The sequence below is a fragment of the Merops nubicus genome, unplaced genomic scaffold, assembly GCF_000691845.1.
Source record: "Merops nubicus isolate BGI_N331 unplaced genomic scaffold, ASM69184v1 scaffold234, whole genome shotgun sequence".
Taxonomy (NCBI): domain Eukaryota; kingdom Metazoa; phylum Chordata; class Aves; order Coraciiformes; family Meropidae; genus Merops; species Merops nubicus.
Genome location: NW_008604612.1, coordinates 1 through 20,934, shown reverse-complemented (window position 1 = coordinate 20,934; position 20,934 = coordinate 1). Strand labels below are relative to the sequence as shown.

Sequence of the window (20,934 nt, the reverse complement as noted above, 5' to 3'; positions counted from 1 at the left end):
ATATTCAGGAAAGCTATTTTGAATTAATTTCTGAAGGGGATTAGCTAAACCCTTTTAATCCCTTGTGTGGAAACTTTTCTTCCAGATTAAATCACTAATTGTCCACTCTAATTCATGCTTATTTTCCCGAATCTCCTTCTCATAAACCACTTAGTCCACTTTTAACATATACAAACCACAGTAATAATGCAAATAGGGCTTAATCTTATCAAATTAATTTCAGAGGGGTTTTGCATTTTGTAGATACACTCAGCTGAACAGATTGATTCTTTTAGTTTAATAAAAGTTCATCGTAAAGCCATTTAATGCTTGGACAACTTTGTTAATGATACAATTATGTGCATTGACTCTGTTCTTTATCAGCACTTGCAGGTGACTAGGAATTACTGTCTGAACTTCTTTGCTCTGAGTTTGGCACATGATCTTTGCAGAGAAATTCTACTGTTCAAAGAATTTCCTTAAATTTGCTTTACACCACTGTCATGTGATGCATGTAGAGAAACCTGGTTAACTAGTATTTTAATAAATAGGGCACTTGTTTCTTTGACTCCCCCACAGGTGCTGTTGAAAATGGGAAGAACAATATAAATTACATGAACAATTTTCTTGAAGCAATGTTGTTCTGGGAGAAATCAGAAGGTGAAAAGAAGGTAAGAAAGCACTAATATTTCTAAATGCATTCAGTGTACTTCCTGGTGAGAGAGCAGTGAGCCAACTGATACTGACTCTCTTCGTAGTTTTATTTTAGTGTTGAATAAAAATACTCTGTCCAAAGCTAAGAAGGCCACCAGCATCCTGGCTTGGATCAGCACTTATGTGGCCAGCAGGACCAGGGCAGGGATAGTCCCCCTGGACTGGGCACTGGGGAGGCTGCACCTCAAATCCTGGGGTCAGTTTTGGGCCCCTCACTCCCAGAAGGACCTTGAGGGGCTGGAGTGTAGCCAGAGAAGGGCAACAAAGCTGGGCAAGGGCCTAGAGCACAAGTCTTGTGAGGAGCAGATGGTGTTAACTGTCACTTTTCCACTAATCTGTATGTGCTTTTTAAGAATTTATTGGAAAAAATTGCTCAACTAGAAGATCTGTGTGCCAAGAAGGAGAAGTTTATTCAGTCCAATAAGATGATAGTCAAATTCCGTGAGGATCACATCGTGCGCTTGGAGAGGCTGCACAGAGAGGCTGGGGGGAGCTTACTGCCAAAAGAGCAAGATGATCTCCTCAGTGAATTGAGGCAGGAATTGCAGATGCTCAGGGAACAGGTAAGGCTTTGTTTTTTTTCTTTCCAGAACAATTTTGGTGAGAACAGCTCATGTGATGGGTGGATTCAGGCTTTTTAGGAAAGACAGGCAGGAAAGAAGAGGATAGGTGGTGAGTTCCTTTATAGAAGCATCTCACATGCTTAGGCCTTCCCTCCCTGCATAACTGAGCTCCAAAGTGAATGGGGGAAAGTACAGAAGTCAGGACATTTATTAAGGGACTACAGAGACATTACTATGATGTGCAGAGACAGCATTAAGAAAGCCAGAGCTCAGAGTTGAAGCTGAAGAGAGATGTGAAGAGCAGCAAGAAAAGCTTCTGTCGCTTTATTCCCAGGAAAAGAGTAAATATAAAGTGTAAACCCACTGGTTTTTGAGAGCAGATTCCAAGGGAGTAAGAAAACTAAGAAGAAAACTGGGTGTGGTTTTAATCACTGTAGGGAATATCTTTTTTTTTTTTCCCCCTCTTCATTACAATTTAATGCTTGCTGAAAGTAGCAGAGCCACAGCTAGATCTGTATGGCACTGGCTGCAAAATCAAGTGTTGATAAATTACTGCTGTTCACAGATGGAACACCACCCACGAATTGCAAAGTATGCCATGGAGAACCATAACCTCAGAGAGGAGAATAAGAAGCTTCGTTCCTTAAAGTCAGTGAAGAAGGCTCAAGAAATTGATGCACAGACCATCGCAGAGCTGGAAAAAGCTTTTTTGGAAGCTTCAGCCACAGAGAAGAACGTTGGAGGTGAAAATCTGCTAATGTTTTTCAGCTCCATAAGCTCAACTGCATTTCTCTTTCAACATTACACTGCACACAAACGTTGTCTGTCTTGGTGTGGTTCTCCCTTCTTCAGAGTGGGGCCTGAAGGGTGATAAAACTTCTTTTTAGCTTCATTTTACTTCATTTTATTCACAGTGGCCTCCAACCAAACACAGCAATAGGGACTTTGGAGTCTTGTACATCTCGTGTTCAGTATCTGTAGTCTCACTGTGTTGTCCTTGGTTGTCATGCAGACTGCAGTAATATTAATTCATCTCCTAGTTTTCCTGTGGACTGTTGCTGGCAATACCCATTTCCTTCAATCTCAGTTGCTGCTATGCTGTTCCAAAGCCTCCAAACGCTTTCATTTTAGTACAAATGAAGCTTTTTGAGCTACCTCATGATTTCAAAGGGTGCATGTTTGTTCTTCAGGTCACCATTTACATCCCACCACTGTCTCAGTGGAAGGCAACTCCCTGGCCTCTGTTGAGAGGCTGAAAGCACGTCTGCTGCAGACTCAGAGTGAGCTGGCAAGTTCCAAACAAGAATACGAGGAGTTTAAGGAGCTAACCAAGTGAGACAAAACAGTGACTTTTCTTTCAATGTCTTTAGTTACATACATTGATTTTTAAAAATTAGTCTTAAGTCCTGAAAATACAGTCTAAGGAGGTTCCTTGCAAAATAATTTCTTGTGCTCCTTGAGGGCAGCACGAGGTAATGCCAAAGACCTGAGGAATACCTTTGAGATAGATATTATTCACTTGCATATAACTATATATAATATTGCTTCACTTTATCAACCCCATTTCTGAAAAATTCAGGTCCTGTTACAGGAGATACAAGAAACATAACTGCATTTCCAGAAAGCATAGTGTAGAGGTGGAATCAGAGTGCTTTGGGTTGGAAGGGACCTTTAAAGGAAGGCAAAAAGGACCTGATTGTGTTTTTAAATTTCATTTTTGCTTGTTGCTTTATTTGATTTCAGTGAGTGTGGTTCTAGAAGGAATCAGAGTGCTTTGGGTTGGAAGGGACCTTTAAAGGAAGGCAAAAAGGACCTGATTGTGTTTTTTAAACTTCATTTTTGCTTGTTGCTTTTTTATTTGATTTCAGTGAGTGTGATTCTAGAAGCACTGGGCACAATATACTTCCATTTTTGCCTCCTATCAGGTTGTTTGGAGTTCTTTTTTTGCAAAGTAGCTTTGTGATGTCCTTTGTGCTCATTCAGGGAATTGTACAAATCTGGTTTTGTTCTTGTATTTCCTATGTGATGTATTGTGTGTTTTGGGCACATCTTGCTCTCTGGACAGCACACATGCTTTTTTCTTAGCAGTTGCTGACATTTGCCTAGCAGAGTGCACTCAAACAGAAGTGTGCTTTTCAGCCTCTGGATTTCACTAGATTTTCAACTTCTTTCCAGTTCCAAACTAACTAGATGCTTCAGTTTCCATGCAAGTGTAACTGTGATGTAACTTAAGCAGAGTAAATTTTAAGTTTCAGAAAAATCAATGTACAGTAATCTTTCTGTTGTCCAGTAGCAATCAGAACTAAAGTTGTACTCTGGTCTGTAAGCAGGTTATTTGGGGTTTTTTTTGGTTCCATATACTAAAATCATGAGAGAAAGTAATAGCATTCAACTGCCAAAAGATTAAATATTTTAATTCCTTTTGTGTGTAGACTTTGACCCTACAATTATGTCACTAAGGCCAACTATCACAGCAACAGCGTGTAGCTCTGCAACATACCTAATGAAAATAATTCCCAAATTTCTGCTCAACTGTTGGATTTCAGTTAAAGTACTCTTAGAGGGCAAAATAATCTTAACAGAGCAGCACTTCCAAAAAAAAACATCTTTAAAGGATTTTCTTTAATCCTGGCAAGCACCAGTTCAGACTTCTCATATAACTGGATAACATTTTTAAAGCTTAAACCCATATTGGTATGGGTGATATCACTTGCTCATGAAAGGAACTGCAGAGCTCTCAGCTTATTTCTTACCGTGTAATGGATTTTTTCTGACACGTTTGGTTATCCATCTGCTTGCTTCATTATGCAGGCACAAATAAGCTGCTTAGCTGTTTAATATTTTTATTTTTTTTTATTACTTTTTAATACAGTAGTGTTGCCTTTCTTCTCAGAATAATGCATTTTAATGTTTGGGCAAGAGTTCAGCTTCAGTTTGCTCGCTGGCAGTGCTGCAGCTTGTTCTTGCTGAGGGAGAGGGTTTGACAGTGGCAACGTGCTCCCTGAGCAGGAAGAAGCACATGGAGCTGGAATCAGAGCTCCAGTCCCTTCGGAAGGCAAACCACCACCTCGAGAACATCCTGGAGGCAACCAAGGCACACAAGCGCCAGGAAGTCTCTCAGTTACACAAGCTGCACAGAGAAACTCTCAAGGTATGGGAGAGCTTAATTAAAAGGCCACGTCCTTGCCCCTGAGCTGTGCAAGAGCACAGACTTTGATTTGGCTGATCCTACCCTAACTGGTGCAGGTGACCAACCAGGAGCACTTCCTTTGTTCTGAAATACTGCACGGCTGCTGCTGGCAGCGGGTGACCCAAAACAATGCAGTCAGAACTCACCACTCCAAGGGGTTTACATCATTATTCTGCTCATGGAGCTGTGAACCAAAGTCTAAATGCCACTTTCCTTCTTCATTCCCACCAGAACATAACCACCCCAACCAAAGCTTACCAGCTGAGGTCCCGCCTGGTGCCGCGGGTGAGCCCCGCCACCTCCAACCGCCCTGCCGACGACTTCCAGCGTGCTGAGGAGATGCTGGAGGACATCCTGGCAGAGCCACTTCCCCCAGGGATGAACGAGCAGGCCTGTGAGGCCATTGCTGAGGAGCTCAAAGTGACACAGGTGAACGTCCTGGATACCACCTGAAATGGGTGGGCAAATCCAGAACAAAAGCGGGTTTGGGCATGAAATAGTTTCCCCTTGCTCAATGTACTTGTGTGGGAAACAGGCACCTGATGAATACTTAAGGCTTCACTAACAGTTCTCTAATCATGCACCATACCTGAAGAGGATTTATAACAAAATATTGAAGGGGGTTTGAGAGTTGAACTCGGTAAGGAGTTGGAGATTTACAGGGCATTTAAACTCTTACTATTTTAACCTGATAATTTGTTTCCAAGGAAACTTCTTTGTAAGTCCCTGACAGCTACATTTGGAACAATACCCACACTTAATAGAGAATACTGAATTATTTGAAGAAATCTGCCAAATAACACTTGTCCACCATTACACCTGAACTGCCTTATACCTTTCCTAAAGGAGGGTCTTTTGTCACAGAGTCCTACAGACTTGCTCTCTAGCAGCTGGAACTAACTTCAGTGCATGTAAAATACCTGGCACAACAGCCAAACCCCCTCTTTGGTGATTACTATAGCACAGAGATGCTGGAAAGAATTTAGCTAGTGTATATTTTAAATAACTTCTTTTTAAAGCCTTATTTCTCCAAGATAAATGTGTCTGAAGCGAAGTGTTTATTGGATTCAGTCCTTGTGTCCCCTGGATTTTCTTGTGTTCTGGCAGTTTAGTTAGCAACAGGAGAAATCAGCTACTGAAGATACCAATTTATTCTTAAATGTTTTGTTTTTCTTTTGGTTCAGGTTATAGAAAAAGAAAGTGGTTGGTGGTTTTATATTTCATATGCACAGACTGCCATATGGCATGTGAGAATAACTGGGAGATGGGTGCTCTAATTTGGAGTGTCTTGTGTCACAGGAGCAACTGAGCACAACACAGACCAAGCTGGATGAGGAGGAAAGCAAGAACATGAAACTCCAGCAGCAGATGAGTAAACTGGAGCATCACTCTGCACAGGTCCAGGAGGTGAGAGGACACTAACACAGGGCTGGATGTGCCTGTGTACATATGACAAGGTGGCATCCACCACACTGGTGCCACTGTGTCATCTGCTGAGGTCTGCAGTGTGACTTGGGTTTTGATTTTTTTGGAAAACTTATGTAGCAGCCTAGCTCAGGGCTCTGTAGGAAGACAAGGCCTTCATTGACCATAACATGACAGCTTTGAGGTTTGCTGTTGTTGTAAACATATATATACTTATATATTTGTTAGTTTTGGCCACTTTCATTTCTGGAAGACAACAGTATTAACAAGGAAATGTTAAACTTTGGAATGCTGAAAATACTACTAGCCTAAGCTGGAACTGAACTGAAACATCCTTAATCTATAAAATATTTACACATCTTCCTTAATCACTTTACCACAGAAAAGGAAATAAGGGCTGTTTGCTTCCCAGATCAGGCTCTGTTCTGAGTGCATCTCACCTTCTAAGCTATAGGTTGCCTTTAAATGAATTTTTCAGAATCAAGGTTTTTTTTTTGTTGGATCTTGGGATTTAGATTCACCAAACATTGAATTTAAAGAAAAATAAGTCTCGTGTTTATAATCAGTTGATGAAGTTCTCTAATACATTATTAGATGATTGTTTCAGCTCTGTGGCTTGGCCACTCCTACATTTCCTTCCATTTACAATTTTTACTTCTCCAGCTTCTGTCATCTGAAAGGAATGACTGGAGTAAAGAGCGCCAGGAGCTCCTGGAACAGATAAAGTCCCTTGAGAAGCAATGTCAGGACAGCCAAAGCAAGGCTGATAGTAAGTCTGTGTAACACTGGAATTCCACATGAAGCTTTGAGGTGTCTTAATGTTTTGACTCAACTGCACATGCTGAGTAACTATTTGGGTTGTTAGTCATACTGGTTTGATTTTTTTAATCATTTTTTTAAAGAAAAACCTCTCCTGCTTGCAGAATAGCTTTTTGCTGCCCAGTCTTGCATAGTACAGTTTCCAAAATTGTCCTCTCCTTACTCTTCAGGGAGTACAGGATAGAGTATTTTAAAAAGAAAATATTAACTCAAGGGGGAATCCTCTGTCTATGAAATGCAGTGGTACTGTCTGGAGTAGTTTTGATCAGCCTGCACTCTTCAGTTCCTAAAATCAGTTTCATTGACCTTTTCCATCTTCAAATCCTTTTCATTTGTGACCTTCAGGGTTAATTGCACTGAAGAAGTGTAAAGTTCTGTGAAGCTTTCCCATGATGTTACGTTAGGGTCACATTCTCCAGGTCCCTTCCAGTCCCAAGCATTCCATGGTGCCTAGCACAGTTGCCCAGTAAGCTGTGAAATGCCTGTCTGGTTTCTGTCAGTCCTGCAGAGTGAAGTCCAGGACCTGCGCATCGTGCTGCAGTCTGCAGACAAGGAGCTGGCCGCTCTGCGGGGCGAGTACGGAGCCTTCCGGGAGCGGCAGGAGCAGGAGCTGGGGCAGCTCTCGGGGAGACACATGGACGTGCAGCTCCAGCTGGACAGTGTCAGGTGTGCTGGCTGCTTGGGGAAATGCTTTAACCCCCTCCCACTGATGTGGTTCTTTTCCACATGTGAAATTTGTGCTTGTCTTTGGTTTTTTCTTTCCCTTTGTTCTTTCCACTTGAGATCCGTCAGAGGGAAACACGGTGAAATCAGCAGAAAGAAAATGCAATGAGGCTGCTTTAGTTTGTTGTAGGATATTCTCCTTAAGCAGGATTGTAATGGTTTGAAAACAAACCAGTGAGAGACTCCAAGTCAGAAACACAATTTAATGAGAAAAAAAAATAAAAGCAATAACACAAAGGAAAACCACAGACAGAGTCAGAATACAACCTGATACTCTGTAGTTAGGGTGGGTGTAGCAGTCCAGATGAAGCAGTGGGGTCCTAGAAAAAGATCTGGTAGCTCTTGTCCTCTGGAAATCCAGTGGGTAAGGCCCCCTGTGCTGTCCTGAACCCCAGTTTATATCCAGGTGGGAGCACTTGGCTCCTCCCCCTGGGTGGAGCATCTCACAATGGGTTGATATCAGTCTGTGAGTCATGCAGTGGGTCCTTGATGGTCCATTAAACAGAAATAGCTCCTGGGGGGAGCTCTGTATGAGTCATGGGGTGAGGCATGGATGGGCCCATGGACAGGGAGGACTCCTCCTGCTGGGTGGGAAAGGTGTTAACATCTCCCCTGACCTTGAACTTCTTTCCTTATCTGTTATAGCCTGGGGTGTGAGGTCTGTCCTGGGCAGCTGCTACCCATGATTTTCTTAACAGCCCATGAGCACTGACATAGAGAGTATAGAATATACAGTTTTGGTTCTACCCACATAAGGATACACTGGTCCCAGCCCCTGTAACCATGACAAGGATATAACTATAAAATTAGTGATCTCCAAAAGTTGTGGTTGAAGGGGCAGAGGTTGTTGAATTTTTCTTTTTCCAATTTAGCCTTAAAAATTAACTGTTACTTCTCAGTCTGGTCACACTAAGCAGGTGACAGAACAATGATGCTCTAAAGCTACAAGCAGAGAGAAACCATAAAAATAAACTGAGGTTTTTCTGTTGAAGCCTGAAAAGCTCACTATGCTGGGTGCAATCCCTGCCACTATTACTGGGAGGTGAAAATCAGTGTGCTTTTTTAATCATTAGCACAACTTAGTTATGCTGGGTTTGGTTTTGTGGTTTAGGTTTGGGGGGGTGTGGTGTTTGCTTTTTTTTCCCCCCCCTTTTCCCTGGAAAGTTTAAATTTTGCCCAACTGGCTTAAAAAAAAAAAAATCCCCTGGTGTAAGAAACATGTCTGAAGGTCATTATACAGACACAGTGATTTGAATTTCTATGATTTTGTAAGTAGGAAATGATTTCTGGGGATCAGGAGTACTCTGCCCTCTCTGCCAATGCCACCGAAACTTCTCTGCCCTTCATAAATTTGGGGGTTCTCAGTTTAAATTAAAAGTTACCATTTTTGTGACACTTTTCTGTAATAACTGCACTCTGTATTATCTGTAGATCATAAAATCCAATTGATTTGAACATTTTTAGAATGAAACAATCCCTTACCTTAATAATGTGGGTGGATTTGGGTTGGTTTGTTCTTTTTTGTTTTTATAAAGGCTGGAGCATGAAAAGATTCTTGAAGAAAAGGCCAGCCTGCAGGATGACTATGACAACTTGCAGGAAGTAGCAAAGTTTGAGACAGATCAACTGAAGCAACAACTTGAGGACAGAAAACAAGAAGCAGAAGCAATGAAAACTGAGCTTTGTGTAAGATGATAAAGTCCTTTAGAAGCCTTGACTATACAGTTCCTTACGTAGCCAGATTGTTTCATTCCTGTTATTACACTATTTGGAATAGATTCCACAGTAAAGACAGGTTTCCTGGTGATTTCCTTTGGAAGATGGACCCAGAATCCTTTTTAAAACTTAGTGCAAGATTCTTGCAACCACAGGCTATGAGAAATATCCAATACCATGATGAAGTAGTAGGTTTTTCAGCTGAGGAAATTGCTCTGGAAATGTTGAGGGAGATGGGTTAATTAGTAAAAGAATAAGAAACTGCTTTGGAAAAGAATCCTGACATGGAAATGCTGCTGACCTTCCATCTCAGTGCTAGCTAAGAGTTGCTGACTTTATCTTTACCAAGCAGCTTCGTAAAGATTTTCACAGTGAATGATCTTGTTAAGTGATCTCTGGCTTTTTTGTGGTGGATCCCTGCCCTGCAGTGTAGCTGATGCTGTCCTTGAAAGCTGGTCAGGCTGCAGCAGCTGCAGAACAGCAGGAAGGCTGCTCAAGGGCTTTTGCAAATGCTCCCTCTTCTGCAGTGTACCCTGTGCCTGCTCAGCAAGTTTGCTCAGAGTTGTCCTTTTTAGTGCAAAACTGACAGGGTGAAAATTATTTTAAAGTCCTTACTCTAATATTTGAACTGCTGGTTAGAATTTGAAAAATCCCCCTAAATAAACCTACAGCTGAACATCCTAATTTCTCCCTTTAAAGCCTTGGATATTGAGGAATGTTATAGCTATAGGGAATAATTATCACTGGCAGGTGAAAAGAGCAGATTGCTTCCTATGAAAAAGAGTTTGCTTTTGAACTTGTCTGCAGCAAAGCTAAAGATCTTCCTGTTTCTATTTAAGGTTTTGTGGCTTGGTGGTTTTTTTTGTCATTGTAGGAGTTTAGATTTTTATTTTGATTTAAATTATTCTACAGACCTTATGCTGTAACTTGTGATAACAACATATATTTTGATATTCTAGAACCTTTTGAAACTCCTGAAAACAGAAAAAGAACATAATGAAAAACTAACGTTACAATTACAAGAAGACAAAGAAAACAATTCCAAGTAAGTTTTAATTAGTGGTGGGGTTTGTTTTCATCTGTCTTCACTGGTTTTGTCCTGTGCTAGGTTTTGTATTGGGGTGGGGATCCTGTCTGTAGAGGTGGCTTTTCCAAGCTGGGGGGAGATAATTACATAGTGGGCTTTTTTTTTATTTGATCTACCTTGGAACAACAATTTAATGGATTTAATTAGCATGACAAGTACAGTTCTTCATGTCAAACAAACTTTCACTTCTGACAGTAGTGTATGGCCTATAACTGAACTATTAGTCCTTTGCATAGCACTGAGAAGGTGGTAGTTAAAAAAAAAACACTTCCAAAAATGAAGTGCAAATAAGAATAAACATATATGGCTTGATTATTGTTAAATCTCTTATGTTCTGATTATATTTCTGACTAGAAACCTGTTTTCTTCTCCAGGGAGCTCTTGAAAGTACTTGCAAAAGCACAGGTGGAGAAACCATCCTCTGAACTGGTGCCCCAGTGTGAGCAGCAGGTACAACAGCAGAACTGAGTCTGTGTGTGCACGGATCTCCTCGTGCCTTAACAGCAAGTTGAGCAGTGGACTGACTGTTGTGTTGATTACCCCCAAAATAAATGTAGAGTTCTCACTGCTCAGATTGTTTCCTTAAGCTACTGCTTAATTTTTCTGGTATGGTAAATAACTTAGTTCCTTTCTCTTTTTTTTTTTTTTTATGGTTTTGTGCTTTATGAAACTTACTTCAAAAAAATAAAGTCTCTTCACAATTATTATACCTTCTAGGAAGCAAAACTGCAGAAATTGCAACAGGAGCTGGCTGCTGCTGAAGAGATGATTGTTTCTTTGAAGAAGACAAATGATACAGATAAGGTTTGGGCTTCTTGCTGTTGTTGATTCCCAGTTTTGTGGGGGACTGTGTTCTGTAGTAGATTATTAAGCCCAGAGCCTCTCTGCAATGCTTAGAAATTCTGTGCTTCTAGGCAATCCTGGCTGTTTAGCCAGGTAAAATCAATTCTGCCTTTTACTGGCATGGAGTCTGCAGGGTGGCAGGAAACTGATATTCGTTTAGAGAAAACACAAGATACTGGAAGGTTAAACAAGAAAAAAAACAGCATAAAGCTGTGTACTGGACCAGACACCCAGTGCACAACCAGGGTGTAACTCCCCTGAGGACAGCAGGGCCCCCAGTCAGCGCCGTGTGGTAAGGGGCTGAGAGGACAGGTGAGAAAGCTGCTGTAAGGATGTGGCTGGGTATCTTTACTAATCAAATCAAAGCACTTTGACATGGAGAGACCTCTCCAGTGTGTTGAAAGCTCAAACAGCAGAAGCTCCCATAGCACCAGCATTCGTGCTGCATGTAAAACAGGAGTAAGAAATCACAGAGTGCTTTACTGCCCAGCATGAAGCATTGGTAAGGCTTCATTTTGCCATGCTTAAACCCCAGAACAGGCCATCTACAAGATGAGAAGAATGTGGTATTGTCAGTGCAGTGGTGTTCCAGGCAAAAGTAACCTTAAACTACAGCAATTCTGTTCTGCTAGAAACCCCTGACAGCCTGAGGCTACATCAGAGGGCTGCTGTTCTAATGAACACAGCAGGTTATTTACTTCTCTGTGGAACTGCTTAGAACAAAAGCCAATGATTTAACAACAGATTTCCTGTTGCTCCTTTACATCTGCATTTTGAGGCCTCATTTTCAAGTGGCTGTTTGAAATTTTAGTATTGACAAATGATGCACCACAGAAAATCCATTAACAGAACATATATAAAATCTACATGATGTAACAAGATTAACTTTTTTTTTTTTCCAGGAAGTTGTCACTGACTTGATGAGACAGATCCAGGAGCTGAGGTCTTCAATTAATCATAAAACTGAGTCCATAGAGGGGCTGACAAGAGAGCTGGAGGACATAAATGTATGTTCTGTCCTTCTGAAGGACGTGGTGTAGCCTTTCAGAGATGGAAGGCAGTGACATGTCATACCACGGGTCTCAGGCAGTGTAACTGCTGCAGCATTTGAGAAGGGAACTTCTTTGTTTTGACATGTTGAAATCTTCTGAACGTTTTATGCTTAAGGCTGTCTTGAAATCTGAGCTCTTTCCACAAGGTGGGTGCAGAACTGTGTCTCTGCAAGGACCTATTCATGTCCTGTAAACTGCACTCAGCTGACAGTGAACATTTAGATTGTCTCAGGAATTAGCAATTTTAAGGCCTAGAATTGAGGCTGAACTGTAAACTCATTTTTGAGTGAGTTTTTTTAGATTGTCTCAGGAATTAGCAATTTAAGGCCTAGAATTGAGGCTGAACCGTAAACTCATTTTTGAGGGAGCGAGTTTTTATGTTGCTGCTCTTACTACATTCTATGTCTGAAAAGAAGTATAAAGAACTAAAACTGTTTATTTAAATAAGTATGATGCATCTTTATTAAAGTAGGTCTGCTTTGCAAACTGACAGAGCAACCCCCAGAATGCTTTAGGTAACATACATGGGTGAACTCTGAATTCAAAAGGTCCTACAGATGAGGCAGATTTCTAAATAGGGTTATCTGATTTTTTTTAATAAAGGTCTTAGTGATTAATTAATTTAATAATCTTTTTTAATTCTTCTGTAAATAATTTCTAATAACATTGTTTGTATAATTTGGCAAATATGATGCTTCATTCTCATTTTAGTCACTGACACTGAGGTTTTAAATGTCTGTAGTTGTCACAAGATTTGTGATATACACTTATTTGTATTATGTTTGCCAGCTTGCTTTAACAGATTTTCCTAAAATATTGTAAAATTCCATTTAATGCTTTTCACAGTGCAGGTATAACCTTGCTCTGGCTGCAAAAGAAGAAAGCAAAGCAATCATAGAGGATCAGGAAACAAAGATTGAAGAACTGAGGGAAGCCTTGGAGAGAAAACAAACAGCTGATAATAATGAGGTAAAAACATGAATGTTGGTATATTCTGATTATTTATTCAACAGACCAATTGGTTGTGGTTTTGCTTAAAATGCTTGTGCAAAACTTAACCTCATTTTAGATCAAACTATAGCTAGTTAAGCTGTTCTTAAAGGAATTTTTATGAGATACCTGACAAATGCTGTTAAATTATCACATTATTTGATGTAAATATTTTATAAGCTACTTCATAAAAACCTATGCTGAAAGCCTGGTTTAATTTTGTGAAGGCCACTAAGGAGTCATCAGCTGAATTTAATGGCAGCAGTAGATGATGCAGCTGAGAAATTAAAATAGAAGAATATATTACATTTAACATTCTCTCCCAACTGCTACTCTATTTGGCAGCATTTTCTTTCTTCATAATTTTAACTAAAAGCTCCACCTGCTGGAAATAGATTTAGGATGTGCTGTTGATTCAGCTGTGGTTTTGCTTTTCAAAGCTGTACCTTTTTTAAACTATTTCCTGTTAGTGCTCCCACCTTGATTTTGGTCCCTCAGTGAAAACCACTAGCCTCTCCTTACAAGTAATTTCCACCAGATCATCTGTCAGATATGCTTTGGCCAACCAGGCAGCACCAATAAAATCAGACTGAAGTGCCAATTCTTACAGTGTTATCCCTGGGTGTATCTGGCTCCTGGTAAAATCACAATGTTCCTCCTTCAGCTTTGTACATCAGTTACTAATTTCCTTCATGCTTTCTTGACTGCACAACAACTAATCCAAGGTGGTGTTTAAAACACTGAGTACTGTTTCTCCTTCTAGGCAGACACACGTTGTGTAGGTGTGATGCCCTAGCAGATAAGCTGGGACTCTAGATCCTAGGATAAATCCTATCTACAGGAAAACAGTGCACTAAAAAAGCTGTAATCACTAATTCAGCATGGATTAAACCCTACACGTGCTTTTCTGGTTTCCTATTTAAACATTTGTATAGGTTACACTTTAAAAGAGCAGTCCATTCCAAAAATCTCCCACAAGTATCTAACTATACTGCAGGAAAGTCTCATATTTGTTCTGCAAAGGATATGGAGAAAGTGCTGAAATAAGAAATTTATAGATGCATGCTCAGTGATGAAGTGGAGGGAAAAGGGAGATGCTTGTAGCTGTTAGCAGTTTGAGCAACAACAGCAAAATGCCTTGAAACAACTGTTCTAGAGCAGTAACTTTAACAATTTCTGCCTTCACTCATCCAATGACCTAAACCAGAGAAAACTTCTGTGTGAGGACTTGCAGCACACCACTGATCAGCTGATGCAACTGACAGAGGCCTCCAAGAAACACGATTCCCTGCTCCAGTGTGCACAGGAAGACATCGCCAGGAAGGAAGCTCTGATCCAGGAACTCAGGGAACAGGTAGAGCCAGGACATGCTTCTGACAGTCAGCAACTTGGCAGCCAGCTGGGGTTACTTGGAGCTTCTGGGAAAGGGTTTAATTGTAACTTTAGAGCATCTTGTATGCAGTGCTTTTGGCAAAGAGCAACGCTCCTTCCTCTAAAAGCAAAGCAGGTGTTCAAAAGCTTCTGAACAGAGGCAGGTAACTCCTAAATGCTTTGGAAACTGTGTCTAGAGATTGCAATATGTTTACTCTGAAAACAGACTGAAATTCAGTGCCTACAACAGAGCAACCCAAGGTTATAAACAGTGTCACCTAGGGGATGACTTTCTCCTCTGCTTAACACTTTGCCACCGAGGATATCATTTTGTAATGGAGATGATTGTTGCCTTAGAAAGGTGTTAGCCAGGAATAAAAAAACCCCAAATACTAGTAACAAGAACAAAATCCAAACTGTGCAGTACATAGTGTATATGTGCTTTCAAAAAATGCTCAGAACATGCAACTGTTGAATTATTAACAGTTACTAGGTAAATATAGAAAACAGGTATGAAAGCAAAGTCTAAGGTAATCCAAAATAAACTGTGGTGTACTTGAGCTTGCTCAAAGCAGAGATCTGGCTGCTGTTTTCTTTAATATTTTGTGTGTGTTATGAGCTAATTTAATTCTGCTTGGGGTTTCTAATAGCTGGAGAAAATGACAGAAGAACTGGAGAAGAGGAGGAATGAATACGAAGTAAAAATGAAGCAAATAGATTGCTTTGTGGATTCATCATCAGTAACATTTCCTCAGGTATGGCAATTGTGAGGGAAACACTTCCATGCTAATGACTGTTAAAGCTCACTGAGAAGGGCTAATATGCTTTACAGTGTGAAAGGACAATCTATCAAGAGTGTCTGTAACTTAAATGTATTACTGATGATTTCTGCCAGGAATTTATTAATGTGTCTGCAATTAAGTATTAAAAACTGTAACCAATCCATAGGGCAAACAGTTGTTTACTGCGTTTGTGGGTTTTTTTTTTTTCCTTTTATCTTACCAGTGTCCAAAAACTCCTCCTAATTTTGATGTGAACTTGGCAAAGCTGTTGGAAACTCATGAGCAAGAAATAGCTGATCGAAGAGCTTCTGCAATCAACCTGGAGCACCTTGTCCATGAACTGAACGAGGAGAGGAGAGCTAAAAACTATGAAATCCTAAGGCTGAAGGTACTAGGAGTTAATCTCTGCAGGCAGTTGGGTTAAGACAGAGTACAGAGCTCAAGTTTTTCATGAGCTCTGCCCAGTAGTCTGCCCATTAAAGCAGGGAGACGGTTTGTGGTGGTCTTTACCTAAGCTGGTGACTACTGGTGACAACTCAGTTGAGATGTCCATGTATCTCATTTTCCCAAGGACTGGGTTGTTTCATGTTCATGAATATCAAATGGTGACATCACTTTTGCTCATCAAACTGTTCTATCTTAGTCAAAATCAGATTTCTAACAAAGCCATAAATGGAAGGGTGATGCAGATAGTTCTCTGCCAGAGAACTCTGCTTGTTTTCTGAGCAAGCATTTTGTCTGTTTCACTCAAAAACATGTTCAACTGGAAATGAAAATGGGAACTGTGAGTTGGCCTTCAAATAAAATTGAATTTCACTTGCTTAGGAGCAATTGAGTGAGCTGGAGAACTTGCGCCTGGAGATGCAGATACTGGTGGAGAACAACAGGAATTTACAGAGCCTTGTAGAAGCTCAAAGACTCAGCAAGAACAGGTAAAGTAAAATACAGGAAAACTTAAAAATGAAACTAAGAAATTTGTGGTTTTTTTTTTTAATACAGCCTTACATATTGTTCATATAATCAGAGACTGACTCAGCCTTTTCTATGAAAATTGTTTGCTGGCTTGTAAACTTCATTGCCTTTAAATCACAAATTTTAAATACAGCCAAGTTCTCTCCTGGAGATGGAATATAAAATAATTGAATGCACAGTGTGTGCTCTGACAAGGGAAGATGTGATTTTCTTGGAATAAAGCTGAACCCCTCCCAGAGTGGTTTCATGATGCTCACTATTCTGAGCACGGCCGCGTTAATCTGGATAAGATGTTTTGACAACTGGTTTCCTCTCTTTGTGGGAAACTTTCCTCATTCTTGGATTTCCTAGTGACCCAAAACATCCCGACGTGGAGTACCTCAGAGAGAAAGAGGAGGAGATTGCTGAGGAACGGCTGGCCAAGGTACAGGACCCCCCTCGTGCCGCTTGCTGCCTCCCTGCTGTGAAGTGCTGACGTGTTTTCTGCTTCCCAGCAGTGACACGAGGCTGGTTTCTGGTGAACCCCAACAGGCACAGCCTGAGTCTTGCCCCTGAAGGCTTCTCACTTGGTCTCTCACCAATGAACTGGGTGTCAGGTCACTCAATAAACAACAACAGATTCAGATCACGAAATCTGACTCCTCTCTGCAGAGCTGGACAGTGAAGATGATGTCACTTGCTAGTAGCATCAATTAAATGACAATTTTATATATATTAATATTAAACGAAGAATATAACCTTTTTTTTTTTTAACTTTTTCAGAATAAAGCTGTGGAGGAGATGCTGAAAATCAAAGCAGAGTAAGTTTTATTTGTCCACTGAACTGGAGATTTGTATGTTTTTGGTATCGATGAGTTTAATACATTTAAGCAAAGTCCAAGATCTGAAACTACCAATGATGGAATTTGGAAATGTTTTTTACACTTCTGCAATACACATGGAGTTCTTACTCCTCCTCATCAGTAGGTGGTGGTAGCACCTATTACTACATGTTCTAAAAGGGGGTAGCCCTTATGTCAGGGCAGTTCTCTGAAATAGGTGGACTTGGAGAAAAACATAAATTGGAAGGGACTTTTTTAATTGTTTAAAATTATCTGTTTTGAATTCTGTTATGTGCAGTGAGTTCTCAGCATGTTTCTTTTCAAATTAAATTGAAATACTGTTCATTTCTTTATTAATATATTTTAATTATGCATGTAATTGTTTACATAATTTAAAAATATTTAACCTAGTCTAATTATTTGGGGGTTATCCTATTTGTTTAAATTTTTGCACTTCAGCTTGAATTAATTAAATTTTTTTATTATTAAAGGATCCCTAGATTGTGTTTGTGCAAGTAGTTCTCAAAATTCAAGTGTTTTGTACCTTGGATAGTAAGCAAGAAATAAAATAATGAATTGGCAGATTTAAAAATTGGTTTGGAAATGTTGCTCCTGCTATTCTCCTCCTCATCTCTATTGCTTCAGGGTTCACTGACACGAATCTCTTAATATTTGAGTTACTTATAGTTGTTTATAGTATGTTTTCATGTCAATAATTTCTTTTAAGGATGAAGATAGTTTTTGTGCCCACGGTCATTTCCAAATTCCTCCAGAAACCCTCATCTCCATTAGGAGTTGTTTTCCTATTTGATGCGTTGGCTTTTCAAATTTTTAATGACATTTTTCCTTCTAGCACTGAATTCTAGGTAAAATGTAAAATGTATTGTCTCAAAAGGGTAGTTTTAAAGGAGCCTGCCTCCGTGTCAAAGGCTGATGCAGTAATTCAGTTGTACACCATTTTTGTTGGGTTTTAATATTTCATGATTCTTTTTTATATTGGCAGATTAGAAGAGACCAAAAATACCCTCAAAATCAAAGAGAATACTTGTCTTGAAATTACTCTGGAGATGGAACGAACACGAGCTTTGGAGCTGAAAGCATTTCATGAAAAAGAAGAAATTAGATCAAAACTGGAGGAAACGTATGAGGAGAGAGACAGAATTGGAAAGGTTATAGATGCACAATATTTTTGTTGTCTTTACAAGTAGAATCTTAATCAGCAGAGTTAGAGCTGTTGCTAATTGGATAATATTCTGAATTAATAAGCAATCAAACACTGCCTCTGAAAAGGTTGTCTTGTACTTTAGTTGTTTGTCATGCTGTTCCCTGCAGTAGTGGAACTTGGGTTCAGAAATCACTGCTGTCATTCAGAATACAAATGGAATAGTGCAGGGTTTGGGGTTTTTCCCTTTTTTAGGAGGATCTAACGTAGTGCCTAATACCTATTTCCTGAATGAACCAACTCTTGCATCATGTTACAACAAACTTAAACTTGAGTGTGTTGACAGTCCTAAAGAAGCTGTTTTTTCTGAAAAGGAGGAGGGGCTATGGCTGAGGTACACAATGTATTTATTAATTACAGGAAGTGGACCTGCTGAGAAAGCAAGTTGACTTTCTTGCTGAGGAGAATGGGAAATTGATTGGTCATCAAAACCTAAACCAGAGGATTCAGTATCTTGTGAAACTGAAGAAAGATTACGCTAAGCTTGCTGAGGTGAGTTGGAGAGCAGAAGATGGATGAGGTAATGGCCTGACATAGAAAAGAGCTAAGCTTTGAGAAGGAAAATTAAAATGCCTGCTGTTCTGTTGCAGAGTAATAGGTAATACCTCTGATTTTATGCAATTGTGTAGGTCATGGCTGGTCTGCCTCCTCACAGGCCCCAGAAAAGGATCATCCCATTTTATTTCCTCAAGGACATGGTGTATAAAGCCCCTATTCAAGTGTAGATATCACTTATACTCACTTCTCTCATATTTCTTAATCATTTCCATGCCTGCTGTTCTGTTGCAGAGTAATAGGTAATACCTCTGATTTTATGCAATTGTGTAGGTCATGGCTGGTCTGCCTCCTCACAGGCCCCAGAAAAGGATCATCCCATTTTATTTCCTCAAGGACATGGTGTATAAAGCCCCTATTCAAGTGTAGATATCAATTATTAAGAAGTATGAGAGAAGTGAGTATCATTTCCTTTAATATACACCTGTGTTTTTTTCTGTTTTACAGGAGACTGAAAAACTACGAGTTGAAAATGCATTTCTGAAAGAGTCAAGGAAATGTGACTTGTGTAGACACCATGAGCAGTTATAACGACCCAGAGAAAACCCCAGAGCTGTATTTTTAAAGCAGACAGAATACCCAAAGGCCAGTTGTCAAACTTGACTTTTCCTCTGGTCCTGGAATAACCAGTTATTTTCTGGATTTTTTGCTGGTGATAACTAGTAAAGACTTTTTATTCCAGCTATGTGGGCAGCTTCAAATGACTTATTAATATCTTATAATTTTTCAAAAATTGATTTTACATAGGAGCCAGAAGATACTTCCCTGAAACTTGCATCCCTTACCAAGGAAAACCTTTCTCACTGGGAACACACCTGGATTCTTGTTTCCTTTTCTGCTTTTATTCAGCTTCCTACCTCTTCTGAAACGATGTTTTTCTACCAGAGCAGAATTTTAAAAAGCAAAATTTCTCTGTGAGTGGGTTTCTTGTTTGGTTTTTGGTGGTTATTTTTTTTTTTTTTAATCTAAACATTGAAAAAATCCTATGGGTTCCTTAAAAATAATTTTATATTGAAGATTGTTCAATAAAGCATGAATGTGAATTTAGTAGTAGACTTGTAATTAATACTATAAATAACTTGTGACTTTGTATTTTTTTGATGATTAAATGCTTTTTAAAACCACCTTTTTCTCCCCAGTATAAACTTAGAATTTCCTACAATGCTGATATAGGAATCTGTAAGTATCTCCCAACCATTTTCTTATCAAACAGAAATTAGAAATGTTAAGAAACAAGATCAGAATGTTTTAAAAGTATAGCAACAGCTTATTTATTGCAGCACTTAAGATTTATTGCAAGTAACTGAGACTTCTATTAGTGGAATATAAAACAGGGATTTATATACCAATATGTAACACTGTTTAGCTTTTTTACAGTTGTTCCATTTTTGGCTACTTCATACAGTACTGCTTTCACCCACAACCAATGGGGCACAAAGGACCAAAAGAAAGATGTGTGTCAAGTAGAAGGCAGGATAGCCAGTGAGTTTCTCTGGCATTTTTGGCTGAGGGGAAGTGTGTCCCCCAGGTTATCCATTAATTTCAAACTTGCAGATTTGTTTCCACTGGAGCTATAGAAGTGAAAAACTTTGAACTGGGGAGAGTTGCATTTTTTTCTGTAGGCCTTAAACTGGGGAGGTTTGTGTTTTGTTTTATTTCCTCTAGACCTTAAACTGAGGAGTGTTTTTTCTGTAGGCCTTAAGCTGGGGAACTTTTTTTTTCCCTGTAGACAACAGCAGAGCTCAGAACTGCCACTTATTAGCACTCTAGAGATAAGACTGAGGCGAATTTGTCTTAGACCACAAACCTGTCATCTCCTGTGCGTTTTATTTGTCATTACTGTGTTCTGTCTTTACAAACGTCCCTCAGCACACCCACCTGTCTTGTTCCTGGGCTTTTCACCTCCTGTCAGCGTTCTCTGCCCCTCCCTGGCTGGGGAAGCACCATCCCCTGCTGCCTTTCTGTGCTCGTCCGTCCGCAGTAGGATTTATATTGTTCTCCTCTTTTAAAAAAAACTAAAATAAACCAAATCCTTTGTATACAAACGAGCGTTCCACACGTGCCTCCTCAGTCCCGCCCCGGAAGGCGGCTGCGATGGCGGCTGGGATGG

The 20,934-nt window shown here is 39.9% G+C and overlaps 1 protein-coding gene across 1 annotated transcript; it reads left to right on the top strand.

Moving 5' to 3' along the window:
• Positions 1–558: 558 nt before the first annotated feature.
• On the top strand, positions 559–19,355 carry KIF15 (kinesin family member 15; the record flags this gene model as incomplete). Its single annotated transcript, XM_008939031.1, has 24 exons — positions 559–650; positions 1,047–1,256; positions 1,822–1,999; positions 2,447–2,588; positions 4,266–4,407; positions 4,678–4,875; positions 5,746–5,853; positions 6,535–6,640; positions 7,191–7,356; positions 8,949–9,099; positions 10,089–10,174; positions 10,591–10,666; positions 10,934–11,020; positions 11,962–12,066; positions 12,958–13,080; positions 14,309–14,455; positions 15,123–15,227; positions 15,478–15,642; positions 16,080–16,186; positions 16,578–16,650; positions 16,989–17,026; positions 18,051–18,216; positions 18,630–18,761; positions 19,272–19,355. Coding segments are annotated over 24 exons (2,987 nt in total), but the record flags the coding sequence as incomplete, so codon positions are not given.
• Between the last annotated feature and the right edge of the window lie 1,579 nt (positions 19,356–20,934).